We start from the raw sequence: 18821 nt of genomic DNA, 5'->3' as shown, positions 1-18821 counted from the left end.
GGGGAGGGGGGGGGGGGGGGGGGCGGGGGGGAGGCAGGGAAAAATGAGAATTCATTATGGGTCAAACAGAATAGTTAATTTGAACTAAAATGAAATTGCTTATTTACTAAAAGCAAAGAATTTTGGAAACTGGCCTAGAGTTTCACAAAGGGAGTTAAAAACAATTCCCAAAATGAAGAAGGAAGTCTCCACCCCTTCCCCTGCAAACACACTCTATATGTTAAAACAAACTCTGGTTAATTCACTACTTTAAGGGCAATACAAATATTTATAATGTATCCAACTGGGCATGTCTACATGTGTCTCTTTTAAGCAGGCTTAGCCTAAAATTGCCATTTTGAAGGCACTTAAAGGGCACATGTCTACACGTGCGTGCACTTAATGTGCCTTAAAAATGGCAATTTAAGGCTATGTAAGCCTAAATTTGATACCTGCATAAAGCAGGTATGAAATTTAGGTGCAAATAGCTAAGTCATATTAGCACATGTGTAGACACACTAATGCGCATTAACGCAGTGTGAGTCAATGGATAGACACTGTGTTAATGTGCATTAGCATGTCTGCACATGCGCTAATGTGACTTAGCTATTCACGCCTAAATTTAATGCACCTTAATATGCATTAGCACATCCACATGTAGATGCGCACCTAAATTGCCTTAATGCACCTTAAGCAAAGGCCCATTAAGTTTAAACATGCATAAACACATGTGTATACATGCCTACTGTGACCAGTTATCATGAGTAGATATTTGGTGGGGATGGGGGGGAGTGAGGGGGAAGGGAAAGGGAAGCACTCTTAGGCAATCGGAACAATGGTACTGAATTATCCCATAGGCCAATTAAACAGAGTTTACTGTATTACTTGGGGTATTCATGCAGCAGATGGGAGAGGCTGTTTCATATTCTTCCTGTGAGAGATTTAGAACAGTGATTGTGCTTTGGTCTCCTACATCCTATATACTACCCTAACCATTGGGATATAGGATTCACTGGGCTCTTGGTTTGTCCTTGTCTCCTGTTGAAATCGGTCCACTTTGTATAACCAATTAAATATTCATTGGGTCAGAAACTGTGAGAGAATGACTCTAGCCTTACAGTTACAGCACTCAGCTAAAGGGAAAAGGGAGGAAGCACCCAGGTATCAGTTTCTGTGCTAATTAATGTTAATTAGTTACAGAAATGGAATTGCTTCAACAGGAAACAATGACAGAACCACACCTTAGCATGTCTTGTAACCCAGTGAATAGAGCATTTACACACACAGAAGGGATCAGATCCAAAAAACCCACACTCAGGCACTAGGATACTAAGTGATACCATGCCTAACTTTTAGGTGTGTAGCTGTGGGCATGGAATCCACAAACCCAAGTTAAGTTCCTCAGTTCCCTATACCTTAAATGTAGAGAGTTAGCTGCCTAGAAATGGGATTCAAAAAGCTCAAGAAGTTAAGTGAAGGGAACCTTAGCCATCCAACAGGAAATGCTGAAAGTGGGGAGGGACAGGTCTAAAATCCTGCCTTTCTTTTGAACTAAGTCATCTAACTTAGGGCAGCTGGCAGCTGAGACTGGAATCCAAAGCTAGGAATCCTCACCTAGATTTAGGTGCCTATGTCAACCCTTTGCTCACAGACTACTGACTCACTATTTTAAGATACAGGTGGTGCTCACATTTTGAATAATAGCTTCTCCCTTTGGCTCCATGACTTCTGCGTGTCTTTTGACTTAGTGTTGGATGGCCTAACTTCAACAATTGAATTGGAAAGTACCCTCAACCCAGCCTAACCTATTGTGCAGTGATTAGGAAGCTCTAATAGGAGGTGGAAAATCTGAGTAAGAACCACCTCAGGAGGAGCAAGCCCTATTAACTGCATCTCCCATTTCTTGGAAAAGTGCTCTAACCACTAGGCAGATGGGCCTTCCACCACATGTGTTTTCAGTTAAATCATAGATGCTGAATTCAGTAGCATCAATGTGTGTTAGGCAGGCTCTGAGCACACCACCCAGACTGTGCCTGTGAGTCCGTACTGTTGCATCTCTCACAGTGGCCAGGCACTTGAGAAGGTGATGCAGGAAACATCAGAGGGGGTGAACAACTGTAGAATAACCTGACAATAGAGGAATTTTCTTTCTAACCCTTGTGAATTGATGGCTGGCTTCTACCTTGAAGCATGAGAGATTTTAACACACACACAAATTGTCTATTATACCTTCTAATAGAACAAATGATTGGTGTGCTCCCCAAATCCCATCTACTACTCATCTCAAGCAACAAAACAAAAGTAAGTAGGTCTTGCTGAATATAAAACTATTTAGCAAAGAGCCATATGTATCCCAGTAAAAATGTATTACACAATTAAATAGTTATTATAGGATAAAAATTATGTGGACGGTCAATCCTCAGACTTCAGAACAAAAGACAAACAGCTGGAGACAGGAAGATATGTCCCCCATAATGCAATACATCAGATTGCCTCATTATGTATAGTACAGATGTGTTTACAGAATCTTCTAAAGAATCTGGTATAAGTGACTATCAGAGACAGGATGCTGAACTAGACAAGCCGTTGGCCTCTTCCCTATGGCAATTCTTATGCTCCTAATTAATTTCTTTCATTGAAATTCCAGCGGCCAGGGAAGAGGGAATCTCAAGTTTTCATCTTACCCTGAGTATTGTTTTGGATTTTCCTTGACTTGTTTATTTTACAAAAGTTATATAGCAAGATGCAGAGATATTCTTTATTTAATAATATTCCATTTATAGAAATACTAAGGAGTTCAGATTAAATTAAATACATCTGAAGGGATCTAGGAGCCACGTTACTTTAGATCTAACATTTTTTTCCAGAAAGAGAGAGAGAAATTGTCATGAAGGAATTATCAGCATATGAAGTAATGATAATAAAAAAATTAAAAACATTCCATCGTAATTTTAAGCAATAAGAATATGATTAAGCATAGAAACACCTCTCACCTTATTAAACCTGTTTTAGGCCTGTGAATCAAATGCCACCTGTAGGCAGTATAATCTTTCCAGCCAATGTTCTTGGGGTCATGCCACAATGTACGAACCTACAGCAGGATTACAAGCAGGTCATTAGAAAAAAAAATTGCACTGTAGGAACTGGCAAACAATCACAGACTATTTTCTTCAAGGCATCAGAATAAACATAGTTTTACAATTTGCTAATACGAGCTATGTCCCATTCCCTCAGTCCTGATCACCTATCTTAAGTCTCAGAAAAAATGCTAACTTCAATTATACAACATATGTTCCTCAAGCAACAGGATCCATTTATAGTCCATAGACTTTTTTTTCTTCAGAAGGGACCTTAAATAAGGGCTGGGCAAACTTTTGCCACTGTGGGCCATTGCTTGCAACCCAGCCCCTACTGTGGGCTGCAAATTTCTGAAACCCCTATCAGTCAGCAGATGCTGTGGAGGAAATATATATAAAAAAGGAGGAGGCAGCACTCTTTAGAGGGCAGGAGAGGAAATAAACTGAGCATGGCAAGCAGTAGGATCCTGTAGATGTCTCCCCTACTGCTCTGGCTGGAGAGTGCTGCTGATTCTCTGAGCTGCTACAGGCTGAATCACATCTTTTCATGAGCCAAATCTCGGCCACAGAACATAGGTTGCCAACCCCTATCTGAGATCACAAATACATACATCCTTCCTCATATAGATCTGACTGTGTTACCTTTTTCAATCTCAGGGCTTTCCAATGGCAGGGATGAGGCAGGAAGTGGAAGTTGGAGGAGGGAAAGGAAACCTGGACACCCCAGCAGCAGCAGGAGAGTGATGGGGGTAATAGCACCTGGACTGGGAGCCTAGGGGCTTCAGGTTAACACCCCAGGTGCTACGTGTAGTTCACAGGCCACTAGTTGGACAGCCCTGACCTACATGAACAGTTTCACAGAAGAAAACAGGACTAATCTTTGAGTAAGCACTTCTACAGGATTGGATAATTACATATAGTATACTTTTCCCAAAACTGTCAAAATAGAAGACATTTAGGGTAAAGCCCTGATCCTGCACTGAATGCAGTTCTGTTGAATCCCTGCACACGTGCCTCAGTGGATTCAAACAAATATATTCCTATCATTCCAGTAAGACAGGATGCCCAAAATGTGGGTATTTAAATACCGGTCTGAACAAAAGGCCATGAAGGGCTTGAAGAAGTACTGAAATACTAACCAGATTTCTAAGCTGGAAGACCCACCCTCCAGTCATTTTTCAGGTTCCCTTGACCAACTGTGATGGATTGATTTTATATATATACTTTGCCCATTACTTTGAAACACAATAAAATACATATGTGTATATAAAATAATTATAAAAACAATTTGCAATTTATCCACGAAATAAGATAGCAAAGAAAATTGATTCCCTCCAGGCCTGCTTTTTGATAACAGATTTTTGGGGAGCTCCTTTTTACTTTGTCATTTGTTCACTACCATTGGTTTGAACTCTTAATTCTCTTACCTGTCCAGGTGTATTTCCTGTGTGCCAGAGAGCATTTCTTAAGTGCTCACCAGCACCAGTCGTGGAGTTCACTACTTTCAGTGACACGCCAGAATAACCATAAGCCCTGGTGGGCTTGTCCTCCCAATAGGTCTGGGTGACTTGCTTCCACATCAAAACATAAAATCGACTGCTTGACTGATAGCCAAACACAAACCCAGCATAATCATCATCACGGTCTGTATTAACGTAGAAGGTGCCACTGAAGTCAACAGAGCTGAACTCATCATAACCTGGCAGAAATACAAGGTGTTCAGTTTCTTGATGCGTGCAAATTCAGAATGCTTGAAAGCTTGAACTATCACCCTCTTGTTCTTAACTAGATGATTGCAACAATTCTACTGCTGGGGTGGCACATTTCTAGTGGTCCTTTTTCATGTTGGGGAAAATGAAGTCAGACGGACTGCTTATATGGTACTTATGTATCTGAAGATGAGAAAATATCTCCTCTTTTTTTAGCTTTATTGCTGCATAATCCTCATTTCTCTGTGTCTTCCTCTCAGTAAATATGTTGATCTACTGCTACCAAACAAAATGACTTAATGGTTTTCTTCAGAAAAGACTGTAAGGATTCCTATATTAGTATCTCTCACTATACCAGTCTGGAGAAAAAGGGAGGCCTTTGATGGGAAAACAACTACTGTAACACATATCTGCAAAGTCTTCCTCAGTCCTGGTTTACTTGAATCAAACAACTCCTGTCCCTTTTGGCTAAAATAATTCCTTCTATAAAAGCATGACTCAAAGCTGGCCTAACAAAAAATAGTCAATAAACTGAAATGAATCTAGAAAAAAGGTAATTAAAACCACACATGCACATGCATTTATTGGCTTAGGAACATAAGATAGGAAAGGGTCTTCTGTGATTGCCTGGTATCACAGTCAACCATGTTGGATAATCTTGTTTATATATTCATCAATCATCATCTTAAAAATCAACTAAGCCTTGAGAGAGAGGAATCACATCACCTATCAGCCTTTGTTACTCTAGATTCAACAAGGCAGGGTCTTCTAGGATATGACTACACTGTAATCCAAGGACATGATTGTAGCTCGTGCAAACAGACCCAAACTGCTTGAAATTGTCTAGTTCGGACGTAGATAGCAGTATAGTTATGACAGCACAAAGCTCAGCATAGGTGAGCCACTCAAGGTCCTGCACAGGTTTTGAAGCTAATGCTGAACCCCAGGCTGGTGTGCCTATGCTGTTCTCAGTACCTGAGCTAGTTAGTTTACAGCTAGATTGGGTAAGACTATATGAACTGCAATCACACCTTTGGATTGCAGTGCCAATCCACAATAAATCCCCTTTCATAAGATAGGCACATTCTCATGTATATGTGCTCATTTGATAAACAAACAAACAAACAACAATCATTGCAATGTTAAGTTTTTGTATGAAGAAGGATTCAAAGGAGAAGCAGGACAATGCACTTATTTGATCTTCTACACATCTAGCAATTTGAACACAGGCTTTACTGTGAGAAACTTTGAATTCTAATAAAGGATCTTTCTCTGTGCATCTTAAACTCTCCACTTCAGTTTCCCTCTCTGCAAAGAGGAATAAATTACAGTTACTTATCTACCCCATAGGGTATTGTAGCAAGAGCTAGTTAACTTCTGTAAAGTGCTTTGAAGATAAAAGGGACCATATTTGTGCCAAATTTTAGCACCATGTATAAATCTGTACAAGTCAAAGCCAGCATTTTTTCAAAGAATTCAATCTTCTTTTGTGTGTTAATGCTTACCTACAGCTATGCCAGGATCAGAATTGGCGGTTTGAACCAGTTCTTTGCCCTGGTGGCGAATAACCCAGTTGGGGTCAATCTGAGCTGTACCCTTGGGATCCAGGGGGACCATTTGAAACTTTCTGAAATCAGTTTCACTGATGTCATAATTTTCAGGGCACACATCATAAATATCTGGGATGCTGTCATTGTCAAAGTCATCTTTGCAGATATCACCTCTGCCATCACCTATAAGCAGAATGCATACACAGACACAAATTGTTAGTAGTTTATACCTCTGTCTTTCTTTTTTATATAAGTTAAGAGGTGTTAGACATAAAGACTAGGAAGCCTGCATATTTCTTACCTACACATTAAGTTGCTCCAACCAGTTTCATAAGCCTTACTATCAACAAATAATGTAAAATAATGCTGGTAAGAAATGGTTGCCAGATTCCACCCCAGAAGTGCTTGAATAAACTACGGTCAAAATCACTCTTGGTATAATCCATGGTAGTCAATGAATTATAACCAGAGATCCTGGTTTTCTCTGATTAAAAAAAAATCCCACATTTTTGGATTTAAAAAGTAACCCAAAATCCATATTTTTCCATAATTAAAATGAAGCACCACTACATATATATCTATATATTAGTCGCATTTCATTTTAATCATGGAAAAGTGTGGATTTTAAGGTACTTTTTTAATCTGAAAATTGGGGTGGGCAGTTGTTTATTGTAGAAAACCAGGATCCCTGGTTATAACAAGGATGAATTTGTTGATTTCTTTGTGTTCTTATCCAACTAAGTCTTTTTATTTATAAGAACCTAGGAATTAGCCCACTGGAAAAAAATAGAGATCCACCTTTTCTACTATCCTGCCATCAACAGTGACTTATAAGAAAGGTTTCAGAGACAGATGCAAAATCCAAGTAGTATGCCTGATCACCACAATATTCTGTGGGAAAGAAGAATGGACCTTAGGCAACGACCAAAGAGAGGTAATGAAAGAAATAACAGCTCACAGACTTCCTACAGTTCTGCCTGATGGGAAAATGGTTTCACATTCTGCTGTCTGGCAGCGAACCAAGAAGAACTCCAAATTTTGTCCAGCTGTGCATTCTCTTAAGTGTTTATCTTAACACTTAAGAGAAAAGCTATGCATTTTCAGTTCTATCCATTTTGCTAATCTCAGAGAAGCAATTTTGGAGTCATAGGCAGATTTTAACTATTCACTGCATACACTATGAAGTGGTACCGACTGCTGCCAAACAAAGCTTGTTTTAAATACCAGCCATACCCACAGACTCTATCCAGGTCTCTATCTTAAACATCTATAGCTCAGATCCTTAAGACAACATGTACATATTTCAGTTTTATTTATAGTTTACCTTCTCCTGAAACGGAACAAGATTCCTCATAATTCTGCCACTGATGATGATAACAAAGAGCAAGCCTAACTCTATTAAAATATTCTACAAGGCATTCACTATATAATTACATTTGCAAATACTCTGACTTGGAGTTCTGTGGCTTAGCCCAAGCCTGGAACAAATGAAAGCTGGCTTTAACTATCCACTATGGTACCCCAATCCTGGGGCTAGCCTTTAACTAGCGTGTTCCTGATATCAACTTAGAACAGCCTGGGGGCCAAAGGGTCATTCCACATACTGGCAGGATACAGGGACATCCCAGTCATGCTCTCTTTGCCTTAGCTTTGCCTTACACTAGAGCACTGGAAGGAGAGGTGGTTTAGGAGTTTCTACTGCTGTTCTATACCAAACGGGCATAGCCCAGAGTTGGCAGTGTTCTCAGGGGGCTAGGTCTGCCAGCTTTACAGAACAAAGTAACTATGATTTTATTCACTGGAACTGTGCACTAGGCTATACAAAAATGTGTGTTAAATTTTGCTTTCAATTCCACTAGGATAAACGTGAAGGAATTCCAATAACTGAAAACATAAAATATCAATATCTTTGTATTTTGGGGGTCTTTAGTCAGATATATCAAATGTATAGAGAAAAATTTAACTTAAAAGATAACAATATAGTTTATATTTTATATGCCATTCTTAAAACCTATTGACCATTCATTATCAAACACCTCAAGAGAGGAACTGAAAAGTAGCTTAATAATGACCTAGGATACTAGAAGACAATTTAGAGCAACAAGCAAGGGAAAATACCAGACCTATTTGTAGAACTAGAATGCGTATTAGCAGTACACATTGGGTAACAAATTTGAGTAGAAGCAATCTCAAACTTGTATTTTCCACAAAAAAATATTTCAGAAGCATTTCTGATTTTTGTATGGGTAAACCTTGTTTTTCAATAAAAAAGCAGAAGCAAAAGCTTACCTTTTTCAATCTTTTACCTCTTTAAAAACCCAGTACTTGATAGCTAAAAAGTTTTGCTTTTTGTTTTTTTCTACAAAGAATGGAAAATATCAAATGTAACATTTTCCCTGAACATTTTGGGGTTTTTTTCTAAAAAGGTATCTTTAATATAAAATGATATATATTCTGACCATCTATCACTTTAGACTTTTTCAGGAAGAAAGACGATGACCAAATATCAGCACTATGGCAAGCAAATGCAGTTCTGTGGAGGGCAATAATGTTAGGCTTGGTTTGACCTGGGAAGCGTACTTTCTTGGATAGATGGGGTGGGGGGGGGGGAAATAGCTTCAGTAAACCTTTGCAGAACACAAGTCTGTACATGCCCAGATATTAATACTGAAGGAACTGAAACAGACCCATACTTTCTGGTTCTTACCATCAGAGTCCTCCTGGTCAGGGTTGAACCTGAGACGACAATTGTCCCTGTCATCAGGAACGCCATCATTGTCATCATCAGAATCACAAGCATCCCCTTTGCCATCCTTATCATGATCAGCCTGATTAGCATTAGGGATATAGGGACAATTATCTTGGTTGTTCTGGTGACCATCTTCATCAATATCTTCATTGTTGTCACACTGGTCACCAACCAGATCATTATCCGTGTCAGTCTAGAGAGGAAAAAGGAAATACAAATTGAAATTTTTGCAATGAAGCAAAAACCGTGGGTGCCTTTTCCTTTCTTCCTCTATTTTTATCTTTCCACAGCTTCCTGGAAATTTAGCTATCTTACAACATCAAATTTGTGTAGAAAAGAAACGTACTAGAATATAATTTTTCAGTTTAACTATGCTGAAAATCATTATACCTTGGGGAGTCCCTCCTGCCTACTTTCTCAACCAGTTTGCATTGCATCTCCATCACCACCACCAAACAAGCAGTTAAGTACAGCTCATATATAGAGGATATGTAGTTTAGTGCATAGTGTACTGGACTATGAGTAAGAAGCCTTGGGCTCCACTCCTACATCTCTTGTTAGCTTACTGTGGGTCCTTGGATAAGTCAATGCACCTCTCTGTCACCGTCTCCCCTCCTCTTCTTTAGACTGGACACTGGGGCAGGGATTGTCTTTTACTATTTTTTTGTGCAATGCCTAGCATCAAGAGGTGTCACTAATAGTTGAGGTCTGTCTGCATTATTGTAATATAAATAATTATGGTAATTTACTTTCTTTCCTAAAATATTGTTTGTGTGTCAGCCTCTTTTATTCTGATGTCAGCATGATTACAAGCAGTTAGACGATGGCTTTCAGATTTCATGTTAACCGCAAGCCCTCCCACACATCCCTCCTCATATTAAGCAGCTGCACTTAATATTCACCTGATCAGGATTGTGCATCAGTGGACAGTTATCACAGTGATCTCCAACTCCATCACCATCTGTATCCCGCTGGTCTGTGTTGTAGACATATGGACAATTATCTCGTTCATTAAAAATATCTGTGAAGATTAAAAAAAAAATCAGTGTAAATGAAGAACATAAGAAATCCAGCATGGTCAGTTCACATACAAACAGTCTGGGCAGAAGAATAAGTTCCAGCAGGTAAACCAGGCTGTGAACTAAATAGCATGTCAGCCACTCCACTCTAGCTGCCACGTGCATGCTGTTACCTTGAAGTAAATGAAAAGTTGCCTCCCTCCTTTCACTGAGAAACAAGCTACCTCACATATCTCACAGGGTAATGTTTTCCACAGTTATGCTACAGGCAGTTACCAAAGAACAGCTGGTGTATGTAAGTTCATGCCACCATATCTCGTGACAGCTTGTTTATGTCACCATATCCTAAGACTGGCCGCTAAAGAAGTTAGGTTCTATTTAACTGCTATTTTGATGCTTTACATGGATCTGAAGAACTTAGTAGGCCTCATGCTGATCAACAGGTAACCTTAAACTACATTTTATTTCCAGTAGCATTAAAGCTATTCCAATTTTTTTTTTTATTTTACCATGTTATATTAAATATGAAAGTCACAAAGGAATGGGAATAATTACAGGCCAAATCCTGCTTTCTTTCCTAAACTGAAAACTTACACATGCATATATAAATGTGGAAGATTTTATGAAGAGAGAGAGAGAGAGTGTCCTATTTATATCTATATATATATAAAGGGCCTAGTCTGTCTGTCTTTGTGTGTGCCTGTCTGTCCGTAATGCTCTTGCAGCACTCTGATTGGTTGTCTCAGAAGCCAATCACAATGCTTACTGAAACAACCAATCAGAGTGCTCCACACACTGCTCCATGGAGCGCTGCCATGATGGTGGGGATGGAATGGGAGGGCTGCTGGCCTCGCCCCCCCCACCTCCAACCCTGCTCCCTGGAGGCGACAGCAGCGCAAGGTACTGATGGAGGGGAATGGAGGGGATGGCAGGGCAAGCTTCCCTCCCCCCTCCCTGCCCCCTGCTCCTGGGAGGTGGCAGCATTGTGGAGTGGTAGGTGGTGGAGCTCCGTCCCTGCCCTCTCCCCCTGCCGTCATTCCTGACAGGCAATTTGCTAGTATATTCATTAAAACTTCCACTTTTATATAGGTATTTCACTTCAGCAGACATTTTGCTTGCCTAAGGACTACATTGATTCTGAAGAATATATTCTTTCATATTTGTAAGTTCAAAGAAAAATGTGTACTGACAAAATAGTTCAAGTTTTTTTCTTTAAATCACTCAATTTCTATTCCTGAGACCTGGAACTCTGCGTAGAATTTCTGAGTAATTGCCTTGGATTAATGTTTACCTACTTTACTGTTGAATTACCTCATCATGGTATAATCTATACCATTTACTGTACAGTGTTGAAACCTTCTGGGGACCTTCCTGGTACAGTTATTCTCTCTCTCCAAAATGTTATTGTATTGAAGAGAGAAAATATAAGCCAGATATATTGTTATGGGTGCCTGGAGATAACCTTAAGGTGGCTTCTTTAGTAATATGGCTTCTGGACCTTTCTATCAACTTTGAAATAAAGTTTTTCAGGAAATAACATGAGGTTATAGTTTCCTCTCAAGACATATGCAGAATTCCTGGGAGCACAAGTAAGAACCTGATGCCATGTCACTTGGGAGAATTTCAAATGGTTCAGAACCTCGATTAAGATTTGTAACCAAAAGTTTGAAATTTTACTGAAGGAAAATATAAGAACAGACTTCCTTCTACATCTTGTGATATGTCTTGGTTTCAACCGGGCAGGAAATGATGTAAGAACAGGCTTTCTAAATTATATCTATGCTTTCATTTGCACTTCTGGCCAAAACAGGCACTCAGAAACATGTAAAATAAACACAACTATTTAATATATTTCAAAACTTCAAAATGCATGGGTTTAGGCTGATTTGATCATTGGCTGACTTTCTGGAGCAACTTCTATTTTATTGAAATCCAATTAACATCCTCTTAGGTTATGTGCATATGTTCAGAGTACCCAATCCATGTTCATGCAATTTAAAGTAAGCCACATAACTGTAAATCATCTTATTTTAAGATGCGTGATTTTAGATCAGGTCTGGCTTGTGCCCATGTTTGCCAGTGCTGGGAGCCATGCCAGGAACCCAATTTAAGTAAGTTGGGGTGCGGGGAGGAGCAGACAAGATCAGAGGGGCCTAGCGGTTCTGTTGGGGTGTGGAGAAAGGCAGGGTTGGTGGCTTCACAGAGGGTGTTGTCCATCTATAGACAGAGGATCATGGAGCTAAAAGTAGCCCAGTCAAGGTTGGAGGGGTAGAAAGAGTTCAGCCTCAAAGCTGGGGTAAGTGGTTGGGCTTTCCCAGCCTCAGGGCTGCACTGCGAACGTGTACAGATTTTTGTTAAATCAGGCTGTCCATTTTTTGCCTAATCTGACCTCTCCAAACATCTGTACAGATCGGCACTTACATCGACCTAACCCTAGTTAGGTTGATCAAAATGTAACATCTGCACATACCCTCAATATCATCCTAGTATTCTTGTTATCCTTTTACCTGTAGGACCCACAAAAGAAATTATAGAGTATATGGAGCTTTAAAGAAATTCTTCTCCTCTCCAAAGAATATGTTGGCAAGGGCATTGAGATGGGCTGGATAAAAGTGATATATCTATAATATTTAGCTGAGATAATAGATTACATTCATGTGAGTTTATGTCACATATCTAGTTTCCTTTGATTACAGCAAAGGATGTGTACTGATGAATCTTCTTCTTCAGTTTCTTTTTCATTTCTGAATGGAAAATATCAGGTACAGCTGCTTTTTATCACATATAAAAGCAGCTGCTACATCCTGTTGGTAGCAAGACATCTAGTTCTGGAAGAACAGCTAGTTCTGAAACAGTTGCTTCTATGCATTAGAAAGTAAGAACATACCATCTCCGTCAATATCCACAGCACAAGCATCACCCTCGCCATTATTATCTGTATCAATCTGAGCAGGATTATGCACATAGGGACAGTTATCACAGCGGTCACCAACTTCATCCTTGTCATAATCAAATTGACGTGGGTTGAACAGAAGAGGACAGTTGTCCTAAGGAGCAGAAACAAAAGTTTAGTATAAATTATTACTTGATTTGAGGCTTCATCCTTTCAAATTGTACTTTTGCCTTCCATAGTCAAGCTACATGGAAATGAAAGTTAAACAGAAAATGATCAGAAAATCTACTCCTGATCCACAACTATGCCTGTCAACAGATAAACTTAGAACTAATTAACCGTGCACCTTGCATAATTATTTGTACCTGGAAATGGTGGGGACAAAGTGTTACTAAAGCAGAATGGTAGGCATGTTACACTAAAGCTCCTTAAAGAAAATTTAAACAGAACCATATTGCATTAAAAGAGGCAAGCCCCTCAAAATCAAAATGTTCCATGAAATTTTTCCCAAATGTTTTTTTCCAGAAGAAAATTGGAGGAAAATGTCCATATTTCAGAATAAAATAATCTTGTTTTGTTTGTGTTTTGAAATGAATCTTCATTTCAAATCCTTTGATTGTGTATTGTATAATATAATACATTGCACGTTTAAAAAAAAAAAGAAACAATGTTTTGATTTGTCAAAACAGAAATATTTCAAACACCCTAAAATGACTTCTTTTCTTTTTGAGAATTTTCTTTTATAGAGAACTTCAGCATGTGGGGTTCTTGTTCTAACTTAAAACAAATCCAAACTTTAAAATCTCAACAAAAAAACCCCCACAAAATGAAATTTCCATTCTCAACAAAGCAGTTGGTTACACTTGTTTTGCACACATGTAAAGAGCAAATGAATATGCAAGGAAATGGAAAGCAGGCCCAATTTGCATATATGGAGAAAACAGGCCTCACAGAACCTCACAACAGATCACTGAAGAACAGCTTGCAGTACTGCTGTCTGGAAAAAATAAGCATCCTTCCTTAGGACAAAACATCACCCCCCTTAGTATTGTATTTTGTATATGAAAGAAAAAGCTAAAGAAAAGACAAAATATTTGTTTTATACCATTAAATTCTGCCACTTGATATAAAATGGATTTCTATAGGATGGTTTACATAGAGATGATCATGCCTCTTAGCATGAGGTTGGACTAGATGACCTCTGAAGATTCCTTCCAGTCCTACTTTTCTATGCTTCTATGAAAGCATTAATTAATTCTCCCATGAGTTCATGAGAGAAAAGTACTCATTTCTGTCTCGCCTACATGGATAATTGAAGTGACATTTTTGTAAATACACACACAAAATATTTTGATTATTCAAAAGCTTGGTCAGTTTTTTACAAGTCTCCAAGAGGAAATTAAGGGTCAGATAAAAACATGAAGGCGTACAACAGAACACAGGCATATGTCCCTTCTGCTGTTTCTCCTTGGTCATTGACCATTTTATAATTAGTAGTATTAATCAATTATGCTTTATATAGTACTTCATGTTCTCCCAAAGTAAAATATGAGGTACTTGTTTGAAAGAGCTGGCAGTAAACCCAGTACAAATTGCGTAATCAAATGTCATTTTTGAATAAAACCAAAAATTGAGCTAATAGACCCTGAGATGATGCTATGACAGTACAAGTTGAAAGAGCAAAGTGTCCTGCAGTCATCTTGGAGTTCCCTCAGTCCTCGTCTGCTCTGCTCCAAGCTGCCTTCCTCAGTGTAATTTAGAGACACCGGGACAAGGCAAAACTGCTGTGATGGAGCTGAGGATCTAATCCTTAAAACCCTTCTTTGTTTCAGACAAGTGAGTGACAATAACACAGTAGAAGGCACATTCATTAAAAATAAACAAACAGCCATTAAATAACGAATCTCACTTTGTCGTCCTCTACACCATCATTGTCATCGTCTTCATCACAGGCATCTCCTTTGCCATCCTTATCAAAGTCTTCCTGTCCAGAGTTAGGCAGAAGAGGGCAGTTATCCTGTCCATAAAAATCAATACATTAGTTTTACTTCATGTCAGAGGTTCCACAGGTTACGTTATGTCACATGTTATAACTGACATTGGTTAGAAGAAGATAAAGCACACTAGGGGCTATTAAAAACATAGCTGGTAAAAATCAATCGTAAGCTCAGGCTGTGTGAAACAGCACCGTTCCATTTTGACTTTCCTTTTGCCGTTTCAAAGGGACAGTGTTTCATTTTGCTGCTTCGAAGCGCTGTTCTGTTTCATTTTGTCGAAACTATTTTGCTGTTTCGACGTGTTTTGACATTTCGCCCATAGGCCATAATGGGGAATCACAAAAATACCTATAACTTCATCATTTCTTTCCTGATTTGAATGAAAACAGCAGGGATGGTATCCACTGCTGAGGCCACAAAGCCTGTCATGTTTCAAGGAGATAGGTGCAGGGGTTTTTTGGTAAACTGCACCTCAAGCTGTTCAGAACAAAACTTGTGTCATTTGTAAGTCTGAAGGCACAGGAGGATGAAAACAGCAGACATGGAACCCTCTGCTGAGGCAATGAAGTTTGCCAAGGTGCATGGAGATAGATCCAGGGGTTTCTGGGAAACTGCACTTCAAGGTGCTGACAAGCAAAACTTGTGATATGTGTAACTTTTTATGCTGCTTTTCCATCCCACCCCCAGAGCACTGGAATTGGAAGGGACCTCAGGAAAGCATGACAGTCACTGGCCAGCTACATGTCAATATGAAAGCAGTCCTTCCCCCTCCCTCTCCTTAGTTTCTGTTTAACTGCAAGCAAGCCCAGTGTCGAAACTCAAAACATTTTGAAACGTTTTGAAACTTTTGAAACATTTTGAGTGCCCTCATTTCATTTCAAAGCTGTTTCGAAGCCTTGCGTTTCATTTCTATTTCACTGTTTCAAGCTCAAAACACATAGAAACAGCTTCAAAACGAAACTCCCATAGAAATTTTGCACAGCCCTAATAAGTACTTTTTTAAAGCAGCATTCTTCTTTGGTGGGGAGGGGGGAAGGGGATCTTGTGGTTGCCAAAGATATTAGTTCATCCACAGCTTTCATGGTATAAAATAAATTAAATGCAAGCGAAAATCATTCCATTTCCCTAATCTCTTTTTATGAGGATGTTTTAAGTGTATTTTAATGGAGAGCATCTAACAGGGAACACACATGTAGCATCAGTTTTTCCTGGACAGCTCATGAAATAACTTTAAAGATTACTAACTGACCAGCTTTGACTGACCTTGGCAGAAAAATGAAGATGCAACCTAGAAGGATGATCTCAGCAATCAATAACACAGTTAATATAACAAAGTCATACACATGGGACCATGGTATGAAAAATATGTGGCATTTTGTTAAACTCCTAGAACTTTTGAAAATAGATGACAAATGTATCCCTTACTATTTTTATCAGAACCAAGTAAAGCAAGGTTATTCCAAATAAATAGTTTTTCAGATTAAATTCTTAAATTGTAAATACAGAAAAGTAATATAACGGACCAACATTTTAATAGCTATTGTCTAAGTATTGTGTTTTGTTGAGGAATTATATCATAATTCTGCCTCCAGTTGAGGATAAGGGGAAATACAAACATCCACTCAAAACTCTATCCACTTCTTAGGTCAAAACATCAAAAGTTATAAATTGTTCTCAATGATGTTTTTACTTTTTTTTACAATTCCCCTTTAGCCTAGCATCAAAACTGGACTTGGCAAAATACTGTACAAATACTGTTCCTTTAATGCTCATATTGGTGTCCTGTGTCATTTGGGCAAATGCTGAAATCATAAGAGAAAGCCTATACTTCTGAGATTTTCAAAGAAGCACTAGAAAGTTTTAGGTGATTATCAAAGGCAAAAGACATTTACAAGATCTTCATGGCTCCTGGACACATGACTGAGCATAAGCAGCAGCTATACCATATTTAGGATAATATATAACAGTTTGAGATACAGAAATTCTGAAGAGAAAACATGTTTATACATGTAATCTTGAGAATTAATCCAAAAATTGAAAGCAAATTTATATTAAAATTATTAATGTTATTTTTTTAGTCACAAGATACATTTTCAATCACTATAAGAGAAAGTATGCCTTTGATCTTTCTTTTTGGACAAAGTATTAAACTACAATATGGTTTCTAATGAGTGTAAGTACTTGAGAACATCTGTCTTTCAAAATATTTTAAATAAAGCATTAGTCTCGATTATATCAGCATAGATATATATCAGCATAGTTATATGCTTATAGAGCATAGATGCACATGACTGAGACTTTGGAAACAGCTTTCTCTAAATGGGTTCAATATGTTATGTTCTTAATGAACACAGATCCTTTGTGTACATCTTGAGTTAATACATTGCATATTCTGATGACAGGAACCAAAAAGAATGTATGAACTGCAAATGCTGAAATGGTGAGATCCACACTGAGTAGACAGGGTGAGAAAGTACAGCATTTCAGACTTGTGTTTAAGTAATATTTAAGGGCGTGTGTAGATGAAACAAGGGGCATGTGTGCACAACACTTTAATGCGGGTTAAATGCTTTTGCACCGCTTTAATAATGTTGGTGTTTGCATGCGTCGGTGGTGTATTGCGATTCATTCCAGCTGCTGTAGCACATTCAGCAGTGTAATGCACCTTAAATGACTTTGGGGCACAACAAACTAAAACATCTCTGAGGACTTTTAGTTTGCTGCCCTACAGCCGCGGAGTGAAGCACCAGGCTCCATGCGACTCAGGGACTGTACAGGCAGCCCATTCAGGCAGCCTGGCAGCAGCCTGGGAAGGCAGGCTCCACCAAAGGGGAAGAAAAAAAAAAAAGCAGTGAGCCTGATCTTTTTTTTTCCTCCTGGAGCCTGCTTGCCTGCATAAGCTGCGTGAGGACCTGGTTCTTCCCTCTGCGGCTGCAGTGCCTCCTCAGGACCGCTCAAGCCAGGTGCCTGCAGGCGAGTGCCTCCTAGGGGGGCCACCACTGCTGCAGAGGGAAACACCAGCCCCCTCCATCCCCACAGCCAAAGGACCACTCTGCCCACCAGCAGCTTGCCTTCCCCTCCCCGCCACTGGAGAGGCAGGGAAAAAACAAGGGTACGGGACACACGGGTAAAACACAGGTGTACGTGACACAGGGGTTTACTTCGCCCTAAATTGAAGCAGTGTTTTTTAAAACCCATCGCTTCAATTTAGGGCCCCCGTTTCATCTACATATGCTCTAATACTCCCTTTCTAAGAGTAAAGGCACTGGCTTAAGTTTGTTTCAAGTATAACTCCATTGACTTCACTGGACTCCACAAGACAATCCGATAGAGTTGTGTGAATTTTCTTTAAATTTTAGTTCCTACCCATTTTTTTAAAATGTTTCATGTTGAACCAAAGCAACAGCAAAAATTAAACAAAAAAAATAATGGCCCCTTTATGGTATATTTTACTTCTATTTTTAATTTCCTGTAGGCTAATTTAAAAATGAAGCACTGTTTTGTAACAAAAGAGCTGCAATGTTTAATTAAAAAAAAATTTGCAACAAAAATGTTTCCAATTTTTAAAATTGTTTTCAGGCTTTTTTTTCCAGCCATGATGACACAACATGAATTCATGAAGAATTTGAATGAACTGCACAGTATTTTTTGGCAAACAAATATCCAGCTGAAAAAATTCTTCCAGTTCTATTCCCAAAACAGAAAATTGTAAAGAGAACATTGACCTTGTGTGATCCAGGAAAAGTGATCCAGGAGAGATCTCTATTTTTCTCTTACGAACCATAGAGCAGAGCAATAGGTTAGTCTATGATACTGAGATATACCCTGTATAGTGAGATATATGATTC

General features: G+C 38.9%; 1 protein-coding gene across 2 annotated transcripts in view; it reads right to left on the bottom strand.

Annotated features, from left to right (window-relative positions):
• The window catches only part of THBS2 (thrombospondin 2), a 44351-nt gene that overhangs the window by 4062 nt on the left and 21468 nt on the right, over nt 1–18821 (bottom strand). For both annotated transcript variants that reach the window (XM_025194957.1, XM_006016991.3), the window contains 7 exons: nt 14886–14993; nt 12971–13130; nt 9967–10085; nt 9023–9257; nt 6271–6498; nt 4484–4755; nt 2973–3070 (listed from right to left, as the gene is read on the bottom strand). In XM_025194957.1, coding sequence (XP_025050742.1) covers nt 2973–3070; nt 4484–4755; nt 6271–6498; nt 9023–9257; nt 9967–10085; nt 12971–13130; nt 14886–14993 — 1220 coding nt within the window. The remainder of the gene's footprint in view (nt 1–2972; nt 3071–4483; nt 4756–6270; nt 6499–9022; nt 9258–9966; nt 10086–12970; nt 13131–14885; nt 14994–18821) is intronic.

Source organism: Alligator sinensis, unplaced genomic scaffold, assembly GCF_000455745.1.
Source record: "Alligator sinensis unplaced genomic scaffold, ASM45574v1 scaffold448_1, whole genome shotgun sequence".
NCBI classification, from domain to species: Eukaryota; Metazoa; Chordata; order Crocodylia; family Alligatoridae; genus Alligator; species Alligator sinensis.
The sequence above is the reverse complement of the archived record's forward strand: the minus strand, read 5'-3'. Positions and strand labels throughout refer to the sequence as shown.